The sequence below is a fragment of the Lithobates pipiens genome, unplaced genomic scaffold (assembly GCF_037356315.1).
Source record: "Lithobates pipiens isolate NorthernLeopardFrog02 unplaced genomic scaffold, aLitPip1_a1.2 Scaffold_22, whole genome shotgun sequence".
NCBI lineage: Eukaryota > Metazoa > Chordata > Amphibia > Anura > Ranidae > Lithobates > Lithobates pipiens.
In genome coordinates this window covers 345,593,513-345,615,707 of record NW_027507784.1, presented here as the reverse complement: position 1 = coordinate 345,615,707, position 22,195 = coordinate 345,593,513, and the positions used below count along the sequence as shown (strand labels likewise).

The 22,195-nt window shown below is 51.5% G+C and overlaps 1 protein-coding gene across 1 annotated transcript in view; it reads right to left on the bottom strand.

Moving 5' to 3' along the window:
• PDIA5 (protein disulfide isomerase family A member 5) overlaps window positions 1-21,344 on the bottom strand; it is a gene marked incomplete in the record, with an annotated part of 94,017 nt that extends 72,673 nt beyond the window's left edge. Inside the window, 1 exon segment of the mRNA XM_077449728.1 lies at window positions 21,241-21,344. Coding sequence (XP_077305854.1) covers window positions 21,241-21,282 — 42 coding nt within the window.
• Window positions 21,345-22,195: the final 851 nt, after the last annotated feature.

Below are 22,195 nucleotides of genomic sequence, written 5' to 3'. Positions count from 1 at the left end.
AGGATCCCGTCTCATCAGAGACCTCACATGATCCCAGATATGATCCGATATCCCAGCATGGCAGGAATGTGTGACATCACAGCGAGTGATAAGAGGCCTGGCAGAGTATTCATTCCACAGATACCCATCTCCTGCCCCGCCACCCTCCGCCCCATCGCCCCGCAAAAAGACGCTCCATCCGAGGAACAATGACAGCTTTATTACACGCAAATATCACAACTGTTATGTTAGTGCTTTACAGGTGAACGTGTCACATGAGACCGCTACAGACAGTCACCGCATGACACGAGACCGACACCGCATTACACGAGACCGCTACAGACAGTCACCGCATGACACGAGACCGCTACAGACAGTCACCGCATGACACGAGACCGACACCGCATTACACGAGACCGCTACAGACAGTCACCGCATGACACGAGACCGCTACAGACAGTCACCGCATGACACGAGACCGACACCGCATTACACGAGACCGCTACAGACAGTCACCGCATGACACGAGACCGACACCGCATTACACGAGACCGCTACAGACAGTCACCGCATTACACGAGACCGACACCGCATTACACGAGACCGCTACAGACAGTCACCGCATTACACGAGACCGACACCGCATTACACGAGACCGCTACAGACAGTCACCGCATTACACGAGACCGCTACAGACAGTCACCGCATTACACGAGACCGCTACAGACAGTCACCGCATTACACGAGACCGCCACCGCATTACACGAGACCGCTACAGACAGTCACCGCATTACACGAGACCGCTACAGACAGTCACCGCATTACACGAGACCGACACCGCATTACACGAGACCGCTACAGACAGTCACCGCATTACACGAGACCGCTACAGACAGTCACCGCATGACACGAGACCGACACCGCATTACACGAGACCGCTACAGACAGTCACCGCATTACACGAGAACGCTACAGACAGTCACCGCATTACACGAGACCGCTACAGACAGTCACCATTACAGAGTCAGACCACCACAGCTTTACACAAGACCGCCACTGCATTATGAGGCTGCTACAGACCATCAGCGCATTACACAAGACCGCAGCCGTGTTAAGCCAACCATACATGGATAGAAATTTGACCAGTTCATCAGGCACCGGCCGCACTTCCATGTATGGGCAGCTCATTGTACAAAAGCCGATCTATCGATCACTTTCCATAGAACCAACCTGTCAGGTTTTTCCTGAATGATCTGCGCCACAAAAAAAAATAAAAAAAAATAAAAATATATATATATATATATATATATATATATATATATATATATATATATATATATATATATACACACACACACACATACACACATATACACTTTTCAACCTTTTGCCACATTTCAGGCTTCAAACATAAAGATATAAAATTTTAATTTTTTGTGAAGAATCACCAACAAGTGGGACACAATTGTGAAGTGGAACGAAATCTATTGGATAATTTAAACTTTTTTTAGCAAATAAAAAACTGAAAAGTGGTGCGTGCAAAATTATTCGGCCCCTTTACTTTCAGTGCAGCAAACTCACTCCAGAAGTTCAGCGAGGATCTCTGAATGATCCAATGTTGTCCTAAATGACTGATGGTGATAAATAGAATCCACCTGTGTGTAATCAAGTCTCTGTATAAATGCACCTGCTCTGTGATAGTCTCAGGGGTTCTGTTGAAAGCGTCATGAAGACCAAGGAACACACCAGGCAGGTCCGTAATACTGTTGTGGAGAAGTTTAAAGCCGGATTTGGATACAAAAAGATTTCCCAAGCTTTAAACATCCCAAGGAGCACTGTGCAAGCGATCATTTTGAAATGGAAGGAGTATCAGACCACTGCAAATCTACCAAGACCTGGCCGTCCCTCTCAACTTTCAGCTCAGACAAGGAGAAGACTGATCAGAGATGCAGCCAAGAGGCCCATGATCACTCTGGATGAACTGCAGAGAACTACAGCTGAGGTGGGAGAGTCTGTCCATAGGACAACAATCAGTCGTACACTGCACAAATCTGCCCTTTATGGAAGAGTGGCAAGAAGAAAGCCATTTCTCAAAGATATCCATAAAAAGTCTCGTCTAAAGTTTGCCACAAGCCACCTGGGAGACACACCAAACATGTGGAAGAAGGTGCTCTGGTCAGATGAAACCAAAATCAAACTTTTTGCCCACAATGCAAAACGATATGTTTGGCATAAAAGCAACACAGCTCATCACCCTCAACACACCATCCCCACTGTCACACATGGTGGTGGTAGCATCATGGTTTGGGCCTGCTTTTCTTCAGCAGGGACAGGGAAGATGGTTAAAATTGAGGGGAAGATGGATGCAGCCAAATACAGGACCATTCTGGATGAAAACCTGTTGGAGTCTGCAAAAGACCTGAAACTGGGACGGAGATTTATCTTCCAACAAGACAATGATCCCAAACATACAGCAAAATCTACAAAGGAATGGTTCACAAATAAACGTATCCAGGTGTTAGAATGGCCAAGTCAAAGTCCAGACCTGAATCCAATCGAGAATCTGTGGAAAGAGCTGAAAACTGCTGTTCACAAACGCTCTCCATCCAACCTCACTGAGCTCCAGCTGTTTTGCAAGGAAGAATGGGCAAGAATTTCAGTCTCTCGATGTGCAAAACTGATAGAGACACCCCAAGCGACTTGCAGCTGTAATCGCAGCAAAAGGTGGCTCTACAAAGTATTAACGCAAGGGGGCCCAATCATTTTGCACGCCCCACTTTTCATTTTTTTATTAGTTAAAAAAAGTTTCAAAAATCCAATAGATTTCGTTCCACTTCACAATTGTGTCCCACTTGTTGGTGATTCTTCACAAAAAATAAAAATTTTATATCTTTATGTTTGAAGCCTGAAATGTGGCAAAAGGTTGAAAAGTTCAAGGGGGCCGAATACTTTTGCAAGGCAGTGTGTGTGTGTGTGTGTATCTATATATATATATATATATATATATATATATATATATATATATAGATAGATAGAAGCACATATGGGCTCCCTTACACAGGACCCTTAGAGAATAGCGCGCTGGGATAACAGAAGATTGCTAGGCACTGCTGATGTGGGACAGAGGTCTGCTACAGATTGCCAACATGCCACAGATCAGGGGACCACCAGAGACGGCAGCCATAGTGCAGGAGAGCCCACCCGCTATCACCATTACCGGCCAGTCCTGTGTTTATGAGTCTCTGAATGGGGCTATATCCACCACAAAGGAGTGAAGACAGACCGGTCCTCTGTGTTGGACTACCAGGAATAGAGAAGATGGATATCCGGGGGGATATCACATACGGCCCTCCACAGACTCCTCACCTGCTTCTGTTGTGTAGATATGGAGGGAGGACCTTCCAGTGCAGAAGGTCACCACATTACTGCACAGCCATTCACTGGGAGGATCAGTGTACTGCTGTTTCTCTGCCTCCTACTCTCACTTGCAGGATCGGTGCACTACTGTTTCTCTGCCTCCTGCTGACACTACCCCCCTTGCAAGGCCAATTCCTGGGAAGATCAGGGTGCTGCTGTTTCTCTGCCCCCCCCCCCCCCCCGCACAGCCATTCATTGGGAAGATTGTACTGCAGTTTCTATGCCTCCTGCCATCATCCCACCCCCCTGCACAGCAATTCACGGGGAAGGTCAGTATGCTGCGGTTTCTTTGCCTCAGCCTGACACTTTCGCATCAGAAAACGCGGCGTGAATGTGGCACTGCGGACACAAGAGCAGAGCTTCCCTGGCACCTAGGCGCGGCCCCTGGGTGCGGAGGTCCCCGTACAACAAAGGAGGTGACAATGTAACAGATTTATTATACAGAAAAGAACAGGAACCAAGTGAGGGTGGGAAGGCTCCAAATGCATGTCAAAGTCTAAGGAGGAGGGGGAGGGGCGGCAGAGTCTTTCCTGCATTCCTTCAAGACTCCGTACAGTCATTAGAGGACTTTCAGGAAACACATCAGACCTCACAGATCACATTACTGCAGAAGGGTCCTTTTTAGTTTTTTGTAAAAAAATAAAATAAAATAGTATGTATAAAAAAAAAAAAATATAGTGTTTATAAAAAATAAAATAAAAATGTAAAAAAAATAAAAATAAAAAAAACGGATACAGATAATAAATTTTAACATCAGTTTTCATGTCCGCTGATATATTTCTTTATTTATTTGTTTTCTAAAACAAAGGGGAGAGAGTGTAAGGGGAGAGATTAAGGGGCAAGCCCCCCCCCCCCCCCCAAACCATAGCAAGCCCTTTGGGTCTAGTATGGATTCAGAAGGAACCACCGCCAAAAAAACAAACAAAAAACAAAACAAAAAAAAACAAAAAACCCGTGTGGGGTCCCTCTGAAAATCCATACCAGACCCTTATCCACGCATGCCCTCCTGAGCCATACCAGACTGCATGCCCTCAACATGGGGGGGGGGGGAATGGGTGCTTTTAGAGGAGCTTATATGGTCACAAAAAGTGGGCTCTCCAGCGGGTGACATCGGATGGCCACGCCCCATGGCTATGCAAGAGATGGCAGACAGCAGGCAATGGAACATGCAACGCAACGGAATGAGACAGCCACAGAAGAAAAGCGACTTTTTTTCCCCTTTTTTATTAAGCTGGTAACTGAAGAAGACGACTCAGAGAACATTTTACTGCTTTTTTGGATGAATGGGTAGGGGTACGATATACTCGACCCCCATTCAGGTGGTGGTGGGGGGGGTGGGATCTGGGGACCCCCTTGTTAGAGGCGGTTCCAGATTCCGATAAGCCCCTCCCACCTGCAGACCCCCAACAACAACCACCGGCCAGGGTTGTCGTGGAAAGAGGCCCTTGTCTCCATTTGTTGTTTTTTTTTTCCCGCCTGCAATTTTTTATTTTTACAATCAGCGGGGTTGCCCGCTGACGACTCATCGGTTAAGGACGCGGCGGCCGGATTCCCAGCCCCCTCATTTGCAACCAGCTATATACAGTGTCCTTAAAGAGGGGAAAAAAGAAAAGAAAAAAAAAAAAAGAGGGGGGGTGTTTACAAATGGATGTCAACCACCAACATCCGTTCCATTTTTTAAACATCAGAAAAATTCAAGTTAGGATAACTGGTTTTCCAGGAGTCTTTCAGGACAGCACCTGAGAGAGTGGCTCCTCCCCTTGCCAACAGGAAACACCTCCTACACCGAACTTTAAAAAGGAGGCTCCTTCTCACATATTGGTGGTAGTAGTAGCAGTAGTAGTAGTAGTAGTAGTAGTAGTAGTGACCCTCCGGTCCCAAGCTGGAACTCATAATCAAGATATGGTTAGTCGCAGCATACAAAAACATTGGGCGGGTTGTTGCTGCCCTGAAAGACTCCTGGAAAACAAGTTACCGGTAAGGCTAACTTGAATTTTCCCTTAATGCCTTTCAGGACAACACCTAAGAGGATAAAACGAGACTCACCCCCCTAGGAAGGGACCACCGCCTGCAGAACCTTCCTGCCAAAAGCCTGATCCCCCTGCTGATGGAAGACCCAGTCTAGAATGACGGGCAAATGTTGAGTAACTTGACCATGTAGCCGCCTTACAAATTTGATGTGGGGTGGCACCAGCTTTTTCTGCCCATGTAGTGGCTTGAGCCCTTGTTGAGTGAGCTCTAATTCCCAGCGGGGGGGGGGGGAAATAGACCCATCAGAGAGTAGGCTACCAAAATGGCCGATTTAAGCCATCTAGCAATTGACTTTTTCGATGCTTGGTGGCCTTCTTCATTTCCAGAAAAAAAAAGAACAAATAAAAAGAGGATCTGAAGTCTTTCGTTACTTCCAAGTAATGCAATAGAGTTCGTCTCACATCCAGGTTGTGAAACCGCCCTTCTTTTTCTTTGAGCAAGAGGGTTGGCAAGATGATCTCCTGCCACCGGTTATGAAATGTCGCCACTTTTAGCAAAAAAACCTGGACCTAACTTAAAGTGGTTGTAAACGCTTACAAACCACTTTGACCTAGTTAAGCCTAGATTAAGGCTGACCTGTAGGTCCAAGAAATATTTCCTAAACCTATACGGTTTAGGAGATAATTTACAAAAAGACAGGCACCGCTGTCTACAGCGCATGCGCACTGAGCAGGCCACAGATCACGGCGATATGCCGCGAGTGTCGGCTCCCGTGTGCATGCGCGGGAGTGACGTCATCGCGGCTCCAGGGCGAATCACAGCGCCAGAGCAGCGAGACCACGGAAGTCGCTCCAGGATACATGGCAGCGGCGAAGATGAAGACGGAGGACCGCTTCGGGGGGCTTCGTTCTCAGGTAAGTTATTGATAATGAGCTAGTATGTTATGCCTACTAGCTCATTATGCCTTTGCCTTGCAGGTTGCCCTTTTTTTTATTTTATTTTTTTTAATAGCCTTTACTTCCACTTTAAAGAGGAAGTAAACCCTGATGAGTTCACTTCCTCTTTCATTCCCTGCAAAGGTAAAGCATAATGGACTACTATGCATCGCATAGTAGTCCATTATGTGTCACTTACCTGACACAGGAGCCAGCGATGTTACCGCTGTCCCCTGTAGTGCCGAGCGTCCATCTTCTTGGTGGGGGTCTCTCTGCTCCACCGCTGTCACTCGGTGAAGCCGCGATGACATCACTCCCGTGCATGCGCACAGGGGCCACCACTCACGGCATATCGCCGTTGACAGCGGCATGCGCCGTAGACAGCGGTGCCTGTCTTTCGGCAAATATCTTTCAATATTTCTTGGACCTACAGGTAAGCCTTAATCTAGGCTTACCTGTAGGTCAAAGTTGGTTGTAAGGGTTTACAACCACTTTAAGAAACATGGCGTCCCCGCGCATGCGCATGGGAGCTGCCACTCGCGGCATAACCCCATTGACGGGTGCCGCGCTCAGTGCGCCTGCGCGCCGGTGCCTGTCTTTCGCAAATTTCTCCTAAACCGTGTAGGTTTAGGAGCTATGTCTTGGACCTACAGGTAGGCCTTAATCTAGGCTCACCTGTAGGTCAAAGTGTGTTGTAAGGGTTTACAACCACTTTATGTACAATCCTATCTTGATAAATGGACAAAAAAAAGAAGGTTCCTTAACCAATAGCGCGTGCAGTTCTCCAATTCTTCTTGAAGATGTGACTGCAACTAGAAATACAGTTTTTGAGAGTCAAATTCTTTAGAGAGACGGTTTGTTGTGGTTCAATTGGTTGCTTTGCCAGGGCTTGCAGAACCACCGAGGGATCCCGTTTGGGGAAAACGCTTAGCCGCAGCTGGTCTGGATGTGGCAAGTGACCTGAAAAATTTTGTTTTTTGAAGAAATTGATCTCTCCTAATGCGACCACTTACACTTTAAGGCCGCGTACACACGGGCGGATTGTCTGCCCAACTTAGTCCGCTGAACCGTGTTTAAGCAGACAATCCGCTCGTGTGTGGGCTTCAGTGGACTTTTTCAGCGGACAGTCTGGCGGACTAAGTCTTTTGGAATTTCCGTAATTTTGTCCGTTCAAACTTGGTTTCAGCGGACAGTCCGCTCGTGAGTAGGCAAGTTGGACGGACTAAGTATGGCGCATGCTCAGAAAGGATTTACACGGCGGAAGGTTGCATTGCAGTGTATTGGACGTCGTTTTTCTAGTCCCGTCGTACGTGCTGTACACGTCATCACGCAAGCTTTCAGCGGACTGTCTGTTCATCGTGTGTGGTCAAGTCCGTTCATTCAAAAGTAGGACGGACTGTCTGTCGGATTGTCTGACGAACTTAGTTGGGCAGACAATCCGCCCGTGTGTACGCGGCCTAAGAGTGCTAAACTGCAAGACCCCTTTGTCTGCACCCTTTTGTAAGAATTCTGAATATTGAGACCACGTCTTTCACATCTATTTTCTGTTTGACAGCAAGAAAACGTAGACCTGCCACACGTTGGCATAAATATCTCTAGTTACCTTCTTCCTATTGGAAAGTAACGTGGTTATTAAATGTTCTGAAAAGCCTTCATCTGCTCTTCAGATACCAGGCAGGGAGACTTAAAGCGGGGTCCCAGCCTAAAGTGGAAACTCCTCTCATCGGAACCCTCCCCCACTCCGGTGTCACATTTGACACCTTTCAGGGGGCAGGGGGGTTGCAGATATCTGTCTAAGACAGGTATTTGCACCCACTCCCACGGGAGTCTATGCCGTTTCCTGTCCCGCCGCGCTGTCTGGTGGGACACATACGGGTCCCAGAGACAGCGCGGACCATTCCCATTGCGCTGCGTGACTCGCGCATGCGCAGTAAGGAACCGGGAAGTGAAGCCACAACGCTTCACTCCCCGACTCCCTCACCGAGAACGGCGGCGGCAGCAGTCGAGAGATCGATCGGTCTCGGCTGCCGACATCGCCGGACCCCGGGACAGGGGAGTGTCCATTTATTAAAAGTCAGCAGCTGTAGTATTTATAGCTGCTGGCTTTTAAATATTTTTTTTTTTGTAGGTGGAATCCCTCTTTAACCTGGCTACATGCGGGTGATGCACTGGGCCTTGTAGAAGTAAATCCTGGCTGAGAGGAAGCTGCCAAAATGGTTTTTATTGCCATTTTGCAGAACTGTGGCAAACCAAGCTCTCTTTGGCCAGCATGGAGTAGTTAGAATTATCGGCGCGCTTTTCTTCTGCATTTTCCTTAATACCAGTGGAAGCAACTGGAACGGGGGAAAGGCGTACCGCAGGTGAAAATTCCAAGGGTGCGCCAAAGCGTCTATTCCCCGATAACCGTCGTCTCTGTGAAGGGAAAAGAAATGCGGGAGCTGTGCGTTTTGCCTTGATGCAAACAGGTCCACGTGTGGACGGCCCCAGGTCCTTGGTGATCAATGCAAAAACTTCTGAATTCAGGCTCCACTCTGCCTCCCGAACCTTCAGCCTGCTCAGAAAATCTGCCGCTTCGTTTAACGTGCCTTTGAGATGGACTGCGGATAAGGATTGTAAATGGCTTTCCACCCACTCCAGTATTTTTTTCTGACATCAACTGAAGAGTTTTGCTTCATAGTTACATAGTTACTAAGGTTGAATAAAGACACCAGTCCATCCAGCTCAACCCGAGCGAGTGTCTACAATTGTCCATATCCCTGTACATTGCACACTCACATCGGTCCCTACCCTCAAGGAGCCCACAATCCAAGGTCCCCCATTCATATACTAGGGCCACTTTTGGACAGAAGCCAATTAACCTCCCAGCATGTCTTTGGAGTGTGGGAGGAAACCGAAGTACCCGGAGGAAACCCACGCAGGCACAGGGAGAACATGCAAACTCCATGCAGGTAGAGGCGTGGTTGGGATTCGAACCAGCAACTCTCCTTACTGCTAGGTGAGTGTGCTATCCACTACACCACTGTGGCGCCCTCAAGGCGGGAGGCTTCTTGTGCCTCCCTGTTTGTTCAGGTAGGCTACGGTAGTGGCGTTGTCCGATAGAATCTGGACAAGGAAACCTAGGAGGTTTGGAGAGAAGGCAGCCAATGTTAAAGGCGACTGCTTTTAACCATCTCCAATTTGAGGACTTTTCTTTTTTTATAAATTCTTTATTTTTTCATCTTTTCTTTCCATAGATTTCACATTACATTTCGTTTTACATCTACAACTTCTTTAACAGCTATAACAGTCTTATAATATTTCAATCCGTACCTCAATTCCATGTCATCCTCCCCCCTCCCTCACCCTTCCCTCCCAGAAAAATAAATAAATAAATATACAAACAAGAGAAAAAAAAAAAAAAAAAAGTTTGAATTTTCACTATAATCCCCCCCCTCACTCCCCCCCCCCCCCCCCCCCCCCACCACCACCCGCCTGCTCTATCATATTTCGAAATGTTTCACATCATACTTTCTCTATAATTTAGATATGGAGCCCAGATCTTCTGATATTTCTCGTCTTGATCTCTCATTGTCATTGTTAAATTTTCCATTTGTTGGATTTCTGCAATTCTCTGAAACCACTGTGCTCTAGCTGGAGGGTTGCTTTTTTTCCACAGAACCGGGATACATGCCCTTGCTGCTATCAATAAATGTCTCAGCAAAGAATTTTTGAATCTTTCTATTGCCATTGGGATGTCCAGCAGCAGAAAAGTTGCCGGTTTATCTCCCAGGTCAATTCCTGTAATCCTTACAATAGTATCGGCTACCATCTCCCAGAACACTCTAATTTTTGGACATTCCCAAAATATATGTAATAATGTTCCTTCTGCTCCATGACATCTCCAACATGTCTCTGATATCTGGGGGTAAATTTGATGTAACACTTTTGGTGTTCTATACCACCTAGTAAGGATCTTGTATCCCCCTTCTTGATATCTGCTTGCCATCGAGGCCTTTTGATTAAACAACAGCATCTTATCCTTTTGTTCTGGGGAAAACGTAGTCCCTAAATCTCTTTCCCAAGCCTGTAAAAAGGGCAAATCTTGTGAAGTCTCCTGTTCTATTAACATACTATAAAAATAAGACATCAGATGTCTCAGTTCCTCTCCTTTCAAACAGATCTCTTCAAACTCAGTCAATGCCCTTATTTCTACGTATACCTTTGATTTAGATCTAATAAAGGCTTCTAATTGCCTCATTCTGAAAGGGTCTAGTCCTAATGTCATTCCTTTTTCAATATCTTTTTTAGTCATTAACCGGTTGCCTACCGAGAAATGACAAATTCTACTCATACCTCTATCTTGTATTGTTTTAAACTTTGGATCTGTCATTCCCGGTAGAAATGCTGGGGTACCAAGGATAGGAAGGAGCGGACTGGGAGTTCTTGAAATAGATGTTTTCCTGAATACTCTTTTAGTTATTCGTAATGTCTCCCCTAGTATTGGATGTTTTCTCAATCCCATTGGTATTTCTGTATCTGGAATCCACACTAATCCTTCCAATGGGATATCTGTCGCTGCTTGTTCTGTCTGTATCCACGGTTTTTCGTTTTTAAGCCTACACCATTCCACTACTCTAGTTAAGTGTGAGGCCTCCTGGTATTTTATTGGATCTGGAAGTCCTATCCCTCCTTTTCCTTTGGGGAGTACTAAAATATCTCGGCGTACTCTTGCTGGTTTCCCAGCCCAGATGAACTTCATAAATCTTGATCTAAGATCCTTAAACAAACTTGTAGGGATCTTAATTGGTATAGTTTGAATTATGTATACCGTATATACTCGAGTATAAGCCGAGATTTTCAGCCTCTTTTTTGAGGCTGAAAGTGCCCCCCTCGGCTTATACTCGAGTCATCGCTGTCTGCCCGCTCGATCAGCGTGTCGAGCAGACAGACAGCGGCCATTCTATTCAAAAGCCGCGCCTCCGGCTCCGCCTTCGCCTGTGATAGGCGGAACACTGAATTTCCCAGCAGCCTGTGTTCCGCCTATCACGGACATCGTATCATCCTCGTACTACGGACGAGGATGATACGACGTCTGTGATAGGCGGAACACAGGCTGCTGGGAAATTCAGTGTTCCGCCTATCACAGGCGAAGGCGGCGGCGCAGCTTTTGAACTTTACAATGGCCGCCGACGAAGAGGGCACGGGACGGAGGCAAGGGAAGGCACGGCACGGGACGGGACGGGACGGCGGCGGCAAGGCACGGCACGACACGGGACGGATGCAAGGAGGCAAGTCACGGCACGGGACGGAGGCAAGGCACAGAACGGAGGCTCGGGACAAAGGTAGGCTGGACACACACACACACACACACACACACGGATGGAGACACACACAGGGATGGATGGATGGATGGATGGAGACACACACACACACAGGGATGGATGGATGGATGGATGGAGACACACACACACAGGGATGGATGGATGGATGGAGACACACACACACACAGGGATGGATGGATGGATGGACACACACACACACAGGGATGGATGGACGGACACACAGGGATGGACGGACACACAGGGATGGACGGACACACACACAGGGATGGACGGACACACACACAGGGATGGACGGACACACACACAGGGATGGACAGGCATGTCTCACCCTCGGCTTATACACGAGTCAATAAGTTTGCCAGTTTTTTTGGGGGTAAATTGGGGGCCTCGGCTTATATTCGGGTCGGCCTATACTCGAGTATATACGGTAACAGTCTGGGCATCACATTCATCTTAATAATATTGGTTCTCCCGAACCATGTAAAAATCTCTTTGTCCCATTTTTGAAGATCACTTTTGATCTGTCTTACCAGTGGGATATAGTTAAGTTCAAACAGTTCATTTAGATTTTTTGACATTTTTGTTCCTAAGTAACTTATATATGAATTCGTCCATCTAAAATCAAATTGCGTGGACACTGCTTGCATCTGAGGCGAATCCATCTCTACTCCCATTGCCTCCGATTTTCCATAGTTTATTCTAAAGTTGGATATTTTCCCATATTCTCGTAGCTCCATTAGTAAAGATGGGAGAGATGTAATTGGGGACGTTACAAAAAAGATCAAATCATCTGCATAAGCTGCCAACTTCTGATCCTCATTTTTTATTTTTACCCCCCTGATATCCACATTGGCACGTATTTTCCTTAAAAAAGGTTCTATTGTCAAAATGAATATCAGGGGTGAGAGGGGACATCCCTGGCGTGTTCCATTTAAAATGGAGAATGGCTCTGATAATCTGTCATTCACTTTCACCCTAGCACTTGGTTTTGAATATAAGTTTAGGATCCATCTCAGCATCCCCTCCCCCAGGCCTATATGTTGTAGTACTGCTTTTAAGAATATCCAATCCACCCGATCAAACGCTTTTTCTGCATTCGCAGATACTATCACCATTGACTTATGCAATTTTTGTACCAGGTAAATTGTGTTCACCACTCGTTGCGTATTTTCTCTTCCTTCTCTCCCTGGGACGAATCCCACTTGATCTGGGTGTATTAGTTCCGGTATCAAATTTATCAATCTCATGGCTAATATTTTTGTGAACAATTTAAGGTCCACATTCAACAACGAAATAGGTCGGTAGCTGGGACACTGAGAGGGATCCTTTCCTTCTTTCGGTATTACTGTTATATGCGCCAGAGGACTTTTCTGGTTCGGTCTGTGACCAAGTTCCCTGTGCCTAAATCCTGACCCATGTGGGCCCCCCATACCCACATACTGGCGTCTGTTGTCAAAACTTTTTCCGTCGGTAAGGAACAAAAGTAGACCTTTTTGTAACACCGACTGATTTTCCCCACTACCCAACTGTTCATTTTACTCCGATGGGGATCTTTACCCCTTGTATCTAGGGTCTCTGTCCTGCGATTCCATGCTTTTAGAAGGAATCTCTGCAGTGGCCTGAAGTGCAGTCTTGCCCATTGGATGGCTGGCATAGTCGAGGTCAAAGTTCCCAAGGCTGGCACAACCTTTCTGACCGACATCTGCTTATTTGTTTGTAGTATAGTTACTACATTCCGGACCTTGATCTTTTTTTTTTTTTCTCTTTTCCCGGGAGAAAAATTCTTTGTTCCACCGAATTTAATTTGGTACCCCAGAAATTGTACTTGCTGAACCGGACTGAAGTTTGATTTCTGAATGTTCACTATCCAACCCAGGGACTCCAAATGACTGCGGGCCTTGCCCAGATCTTCCTGCAACCTTTCTGTGGATGGGGCAAAGAAGAGGAGGTCATCCAGATATGGGATTACCGCAGGTGAAGAGGGGCGAGGGCTTCCGCCATAACTTTTGTAAAGACTCGTGGAGCCGATGAAAGGCCCCTGAAGGCGAAGAGGGGCGAGGGGCTTCCGCCATAACTTTTGTAAAGACTTGGGGAGCTGATGAAAGGCCCCTGATGGCGAAGAGGGGCGAGGGCTTCCGCCATAACTTTTGTAAAGACTTGGGGAGCTGATGAAAGGCCGAAGGGAAGGGCCCTGGATTGTAGATGTAGCACCTCCTTCCCCACATTGGCCGCTATAGGAATATGTAGGTAAGCGTCTCTCAGGTTGATCAATGCCATAAAGCATTACTTGGTCAGCATATTTAAGACCATGAAGGCAAAGCGGGGCAAGGGGCTTCCGCCATAACTTTTGTAAAGACTCGCGGAGCTAATGAAAGGCCCCTGAAGGCATTCCCCTGAAGGCGAAGAGGGGCGAGGGGCGAGGGGCGAGGGGCTTCCGCCATAACTTTTGTAAAGACTTGCGGAGCTGATAAAAGGCCCCTGAATCCCCTGAAGGCGAAGAGGGGTGAGGGGCTTCCGCCATAACTTTTTAAAGACTTGCAGAGCTGATGAAAGGCCGAAGGGAAGGGCCATGGATTTTAGATGTAGCACCTCCTTCCCCACATTGGCCGCCAACCTCAGGAATTTCTGGATGCTATAGGAATATGTAGGTAAGCGTCTCTCAGGTTGATCAATGCCATAAAGCATTACTTGGTCAGCATATTTCTGACCATGAAGGCAAAGAAGGGCGAGGGGCTTCCGCCATAACTTTTGTAAAGACTCGCGGAGCTGATGAAAGGCCCCTGAAGGCAATCCCCTGAAGGCGAAGAGGGGCTTCCGCCATAACTTTTGTAAAGACTTGGGGAGCTGATGAAAGGCCCCTGAAGGCGAAGAGGGGTGAGGGGCTTCCGCCATAACTTTTGTAAAGACTCGCGGAGCTGATGAAAGGCTGAAGGGAAGGGCCATGGATTTTAGATGTAGCACCTCCTTCCCCACATTGGCCGCCAACCTCAGGAATTTCTGGATGCTATAGGAATATGTAGGTAAGCGTCTCTCAGGTCGATCAATGCCATAAAGCATTCCTTGGTCAGCATATTTCTGACCATGAAGATCAAGTCCATAGAAAACGTCTTGTACAGGACTGGACTTGTCAAGGGTTTCAAGTTGTGAATCAAAACGGATGTTTCTAGATTGCTTTTTTTTTTTTTTTTTTTTTTTTTTTAAAATCAGGAATAGGTGAGAATAGAATCCATGAGAACATTGGAGATACGGGTGTCACAACCCTTTGGAGCATCAGATCCTTTAACAGGTTCTTCATAGCCAGTGCCTTTGCCGAGCCCCTTGGCAGGTTTGTTAAGGCCAGTTTTATTTTGTTAAGGTTTGTTAAAGTATCTTTCTGGGGGGGAAGATCCGAAAGCTCTATTTAGTAACCTTGGGACAGCATGCTCAAAATATATAGATTTTATTCACCCAAAATTCCATATTCCTGGAGGCACAAAGTAGTCACCATAGGTGGTTTGAGATTGCCCATGATGGATTGCCAAGCCCTTTTAAGTTGCTGATCCATCCTTTTATCCACGGGATCCTCTAAATAGACCCGTGTCCTCGAATGTCGGGTCAGTTGATCTCCAGACTTGGAGAAAAAGCTGCATCTAGTTTTGGGGTTTTTATTCCAAAGTGCCGCTGGATTTACGTCAAGAGCAAAGCGCTTTTTAAAGGCTTTAGGAAAGAAAAAGGTTTTCTTTCTGGTTCTGCCCATTCCTTCTTAATAGCCTCAGAAATGACTGAGCGCACAAGAGGAAAAGTACGATTTTTAGGCTCACCGAGACCTGCGCACGTCCCGTCATGCAGAGATAATTGTTTTCTTTCCTCTTCCAGACCCGGCGCAGTATAAATTGCTTTTAAAAGGCCATCTACCTGTTCTAAAGACAGTTTGTATTTAGAAGGCGCATTCTACCCTTCCTCCTCCTCCACAGAATGGGAGTGGGGGGGGGGGGGGGATGTCCCTCTTGGGTAAGAGAACCTGCCTCGGACTCCACCACTGGGACTAATAGTGAGAGGACTGTGATAGTTGGCTGACTCACGAGAGAAAGAGAGCGAACGAGAGCGGGCGAGACACAGAGAGGGGGCGAGGCGACAGAGAGCGGGCGAGGCGACAGAGAGCGGGCGAGGCGACAGAGAGCGGGCGAGGCGACAGAGAGCGGGCGAGGCGACAGAGAGCGGGCGAGGCGACAGAGAGCGGGCGAGGCGACAGAGAGCGAGCGAGGCGACAGAGAGCGAGCGAGGCGACAGAGAGCGGGCGAGGCGACAGAGAGCGGGCGAGGCGACAGAGAGCGGGCGAGACGACAGAGAGCGAGCGAGACGACAGAGAGCGAGCGAGACGACAGAGAGCGAGCGAGACGACAGAGAGCGAGCGAGACAGAAAGCGAGCGAGAGATAGATCGCGAGAAAGATACCCCATAGTAAAAGGAGGGCAGTATCACATCTGCCCCACTTGCTGCCGCCATCGATTCCATCGAGGAGCGCTGTGTGTGGTTGGACGCCAGTTCTGGACTCCAATATGCTCCACTCCTCCATTCCCCCCCCCCCCCCGCCACTTCTGGCGGAAATGACGATGTCCGATTCTCATCCACCAACAGGGGGAGGAAAAATGGACACGCAGAATGTACTAAAAGAGTGAAATTAAACAGAAAGAACTTCAATGGGGGAGGGGCAGAGACACAAACTACTGCAGAGAATCTCCCCAATGTGGGAGGGGCAGAGACACAAACTACTGGAGGAAATCTCCCCATTGTGGGAGGGGCAGAGAATCTCCCCATTGTGGGAGGGGCAGAGACACAAACTACTGGGGGAAATCTCCCCATTGTGGGAGGGGCAGAGACACAAACTACTGGGGGAAATCTCCCCATTGTGGGAGGGGCAGAGACACAAACTACTGCAGGGAAATCTCCCCATTGTGGGAGGGGCAGAGACACAAACTACTGCAGGAAATCTCCCCATTGTGGGAGGGGCAGAGACACATACTACTGGAGGGAAATCTCCCCATTGTGGGAGGGGCAGAGACACATACTACTGGAGGGAAATCTCCCCATTGTGGGAGGGGCAGAGACACATACTACTGGAGGGAAATCTCCCCATTGTGGGAGGGGCAGAGACACAAACTACTGGAGGGAAATCTCCCCATTGTGGGAGGGGCGGGGACAGTAATCTGGGGATTCCAGCGACGGTTACATTGTATATATTTGTATCGGAGAACATTTCCTATTTCTCGGGATAAGATACATTCGGCTCTCATTGCTTCCCAGGCAGATGATTGGGTATTGGATGGGCAGCGATCACACAGAGGATATTTGAACATATGGCACGGATTGTTGGGGCCACTCATAGCGCACACATATATGGTGGTGACCACAGACAGCGGGCTGTCAGTGCAGTGCTGCCCCAGCTCCTCGTGTCCTGATCTCCACACATCAAGTTTCAATCTTCATGCAAATGAAGAGGAAAAGCAATGCAGGGCAGAGCAGGAAAACAGGATGGACAGGAAACTCCAACCAGAAGTAATACATTTATAAACTGCACTAAATCAGTGATCAACTAGACGGTGATCAGCTGAAGGGGGGGGGGGGCTGACGGTGATCAGCTAAAGGGGGGGGGGGCTGACGGTGATCAGCTAAAGGGGGGGGGGGGCTGACGGTGATCAGCTAAAGGGGGGGGGCTGACGGTGATCAGCTAAAGGGGGGGGGGGCTGACGGTGATCAGCTAAAGGGGGGGGGGCTGACGGTGATCAGCTAAAGGGGGGGGGGGCTGACGGTGATCAGCTAAAGGGGGGGGGGGCTGACGGTGATCAGCTAAAGGGGGGGGGGGGCTGACGGTGATCAGCTAAAGGGGGGGGGGGCTGACGGTGATCAGCTAAAGGGGGGGGGGGCTGACGGTGATCAGCTAAAGGGGGGGGGGCTGACGGTGATCAGCTAAAGGGGGGGGGGCTGACGGTGATCAGCTAAAGGGGGGGGGGCTGACGGTGATCAGCTAGGGGGGGGGGCTGACGGTGATCAGCTAAAGGGGGGGGGGGGCTGACGGTGAGCAGCTAAAGGGGGGGGGGGGGCTGACGGTGAGCAGCTAAAGGGGGGGGGGGCTGACGGTGAGCAGCTAAAGGTGGGGGGGCTGACGGTGAGCAGCTAAAGGGGGGGGGGCTGACGGTGAGCAGCTAAAGGGGGGGGGGCTGACGGTGATCAGCAGCTAAAGGGGGGGCTGACGGTGAGCAGATAAAGGGGGGGCTGACGGTGAGCAGCTAAAGGGGGGCTGACGGTGAGCAGCTAAAGGGGGGGCTGACGGTGAGCAGCTAAAGGGGGGGCGCAGCTAAAGGGGGGGCTGACGGTGAGCAGCTAAAGGGGGGGCTGACGGTGAGCAGCTAAAGGGGGGGCTGACGGTGAGCAGCTAAAGGGGGGGCTGACGGTGAGCAGCTAAAGGGGGGGCTGACGGTGAGCAGCTAAAGGGGGGGCTGACGGTGAGCAGCTAAAGGGGGGGCTGACGGTGAGCAGCTAAAGGGGGGCTGACGGTGAGCAGCTAAAGGGGGGGGGGGCTGACGGTGAGCAGCTAAAGGGGGGGGGGCTGACGGTGAGCAGCTAAAGGGGGGGGGCTGACGGTGAGCAGCTAAAGGGGGGGGGGCTGACGGTGAGCAGCTAAAGGGGGGGGGGGCTGACGGTGAGCAGCTAAAGGTGGGGGGGGCTGACGGTGAGCAGCTAAAGGGGGGGGGTGGACAGTGAGCAGCTAAAGGGGGGCGGTGGACAGTGAGCAGCTAAAGGGGGGCGGTGGACAGTGAGCAGCTAAAGGGGGGCGGTGGACAGTGAGCAGCTAAAGGGGGGCGGTGGACAGTGATCAGCGGAGGGGGGGGGGCTGACGGTGATCAGCTAAAGGGGGGGGGGGCTGACGGTGATCAGCTAAAGGGGGGGGGGGCTGACGGTGATCAGCTAAAGGGGGGGGGGGGCTGACGGTGATCAGCTAAAGGGGGGGGGGCTGACGGTGATCAGCTAAAGGGGGGGGGCTGACGGTGATCAGCTAAAGGGGGGGGGGCTGACGGTGATCAGCTAGGGGGGGGGGCTGACGGTGATCAGCTAAAGGGGGGGGGGGGGGCTGACGGTGAGCAGCTAAAGGGGGGGGGGCTGACGGTGAGCAGCTAAAGGTGGGGGGGCTGACGGTGAGCAGCTAAAGGGGGGGGGGCTGACGGTGAGCAGCTAAAGGGGGGGGGGCTGACGGTGATCAGCAGCTAAAGGGGGGGCTGACGGTGAGCAGATAAAGGGGGGGCTGACGGTGAGCAGCTAAAGGGGGGGCTGACGGTGAGCAGCTAAAGGGGGGGCTGACGGTGAGCAGCTAAAGGGGGGGCGCAGCTAAAGGGGGGGCTGACGGTGAGCAGCTAAAGGGGGGGCTGACGGTGAGCAGCTAAAGGGGGGGCTGACGGTGAGCAGCTAAAGGGGGGGCTGACGGTGAGCAGCTAAAGGGGGGGCTGACGGTGAGCAGCTAAAGGGGGGGCTGACGGTGAGCAGCTAAAGGGGGGGCTGACGGTGAGCAGCTAAAGGGGGGGCTGACGGTGAGCAGCTAAAGGGGGGCTGACGGTGAGCAGCTAAAGGGGGGGGGGGCTGACGGTGAGCAGCTAAAGGGGGGGGGGCTGACGGTGAGCAGCTAAAGGGGGGGGGGCTGACGGTGAGCAGCTAAAGGGGGGGGGGCTGACGGTGAGCAGCTAAAGGGGGGGGGGGCTGACGGTGAGCAGCTAAAGGTGGGGGGGGCTGACGGTGAGCAGCTAAAGGGGGGGGGTGGACAGTGAGCAGCTAAAGGGGGGCGGTGGACAGTGAGCAGCTAAAGGGGGGCGGTGGACAGTGATCAGCGGAGGGGGGGGGGGCAGTGATCAGCGGAGGGGGGGGGCAGTGATCAGCGGAGGGGGGGGGGGCAGTGATCAGCGGAGGGGGGGGGGACAGTGATCAGCGGAGGGGGGGGGGACAGTGATCAGCGGAGGGGGGGGGGACAGTGATCAGCGGAGGGGGGGGGGACAGTGATCAGCGGAGGGGGGGGGGACAGTGATCAGCGGAGGGGGGGGGACAGTGATCAGCGGAGGGGGGGGGACAGTGATCAGCGGAGGGGGGGGGACAGTGATCAGCGGAGGGGGGGGGACAGTGATCAGCGGAGGGGGGGGGACAGTGATCAGCGGAGGGGGGGGAACAGTGATCAGCGGAGGGGGGGGGGGAACAGTGATCAGTGGGGGGGGGACAGTGATCAGTGGGGGGGGGACAGTGATCAGTGGGGGGGGGACAGTGATCAGTGGGGGGGGGACAGTGATCAGTGGGGGGGGGGACAGTGATCAGTGGGGGGGGGGACAGTGATCAGTGGGGGGGGGGACAGTGATCAGTGGGGGGGGGGGGGGGGGGGACAGTGATCAGTGGGGGGGGGGGGACAGTGATCAGTGGGGGGGGGGGGACAGTGATCAGTGGGGGGGGGGGACAGTGATCAGCGGAGGGGGGGGGGGCAGTGATCAGCGGAGGGGGGGGGACAGTGATCAGCGGAGGGGGGGGGGACAGTGATCAGCGGAGGGGGGGGGGGACAGTGATCAGCGGAGGGGGGGGGACAGTGATCAGCGGAGGGGGGGGGACAGTGATCAGCAGAGGGGGGGGACAGTGATCAGCGGAGGGGGGGGACAGTGATCAGCGGAGGGGGGGGACAGTGATCAGCGGAGGGGGGGGGACAGTGATCAGCGGAGGGGGGGGGGACAGTGATCAGCGGAGGGGGGGGGGACAGTGATCAGCGGAGGGGGGGGACAGTGATCAGCGGAGGGGGGGACAGTGATCAGCGGAGGGGGGGGGGACAGTGATCAGCGGAGGGGGGGGGGACAGTGATCAGCGGAGGGGGGGGGGCAGTGATCAGCGGTGGGGGGGGGACAGTGATCAGCGGTGGGGGGGGGACAGTGATCAGCGGAGGGGGGGGACAGTGATCAGCGGAGGGGGGGGACAGTGATCAGCGGAGGGGGGGGGAACAGTGATCAGTGGGGGGGGGGACAGTGATCAGTGGGGGGGGGGCAGTGATCAGTGGGGGGGGGGGGGGACAGTGATCAGCGGAGGGGGGGGGGAACAGTGATCAGTGGGGGGGGGGACAGTGATCAGTGGGGGGGGCAGTGATCAGTGGGGGGGGGGGGGACAGTGATCAGTGGGGGGGGGACAGTGATCAGTGGGGGGGGGCAGTGATCAGTGGGGGGGGGGCAGTGATCAGTGGGGGGGGGCAGTGATCAGTGGGGGGGGGGGGCAGTGATCAGTGGAGGAGGGGAAGTGATCAGTGAAGGGGGGGGATTGATCAGTGGAGGAGGGGAAGTGATCAGTGGAGGGGGGGGGATTGATCAGTGAAGGGGGGGGGATTGATCAGTGAAGGGGGGGGGATTGATCAGTGGAGGGGGGGGGATTGATCAGTGGAGGGGGGGGATTGATCAGTGGAGGGGGGGATTGATCAGTGGAGGGGGGAAGTGATCAGTGAAGGGGGGGGGATTGATCAGTGGAGGGGGAGGAAGTGATCAGTGGAGGAGGGGAAGTGATCAGTATCTCCGGGCAGTGATCAGTGTCATACAGCCGGTGTCTCCGGTGTTCCTCTCTCCGTCTCTCACTCACCAGCACCGGCAGAAATCTTCTCATCCATCCCGGAGCCGCCATCTCCGGCTGCCACGTCTGGCTGCGCCTGCGCAATGCGGCCACGCTGCCTGATCCCCGAGAGCCCGGGCACACCCACATCCGCGTAGGTCACGCCTTACCCCGCCCACCACTCTCACTTCGGCCTTGTAAAGTTCTCTTGGCACGCCCACATCGTCGCTCTCCTTCCCGCCCACCGCCCATCCCACTCACCCCTTCGCTGCCCCGTCAAACTTTCACAGCCTGGCCCCCGCCCTCCGCCCCGCCTACCTCACTCAGCGCTGGTCAGAAGTGACACTGGGCCCCGCCTCTTCCCCCGCCTACCCCCGAGACACTTCCCCCTCTGCAGCGTGCGGGATCCGGGGGGCGGGGCCCAGTCTTCTGCCACACTCTGACGCTTAAAGTGAACGTGTCACCTAAAATGCTCCCCTGTGCTGGGGGGGGGGGGGGGGGGGGAACGCCCGGGGTGGGTGTGTCTGTGCGTTCTCATTGGACAGTGGAATGCAATACATAGTAAATGATTGGCCCCCGGAAATATGTGAAACTTTAGATCAGAGGGGAGCACATAGGAGGCCGCCCTCCAACCAGGAAAGGAGGCGGGGCTCTAAATGAGGGCGGGGCTCTGTCTGACTTGCTGCAGCTTCTGATGCACACTGAGAGAAGCTCAGAGTGTTCAGAGAAATCAGAGGAAAATCTCACCTCCCAACTCTGAGATGGGAATGAGGGACACGCCCCCCGCCACGCCCCTAAAGGAGAATTATACACAAAACATGATTGGTTCATCTCAGAAGTGTTTTTCTTCCCACTAATATTCCTTTATATCTGCAATTGAAATTTACAAATGCAGCAATTTAGAACTTGGATGAAAGAATGTTTAGTGCCGGAAACTCTTTTTTGATAGATAAAAAGTGCATTTTCTAAAAAACAAATTAAAAAA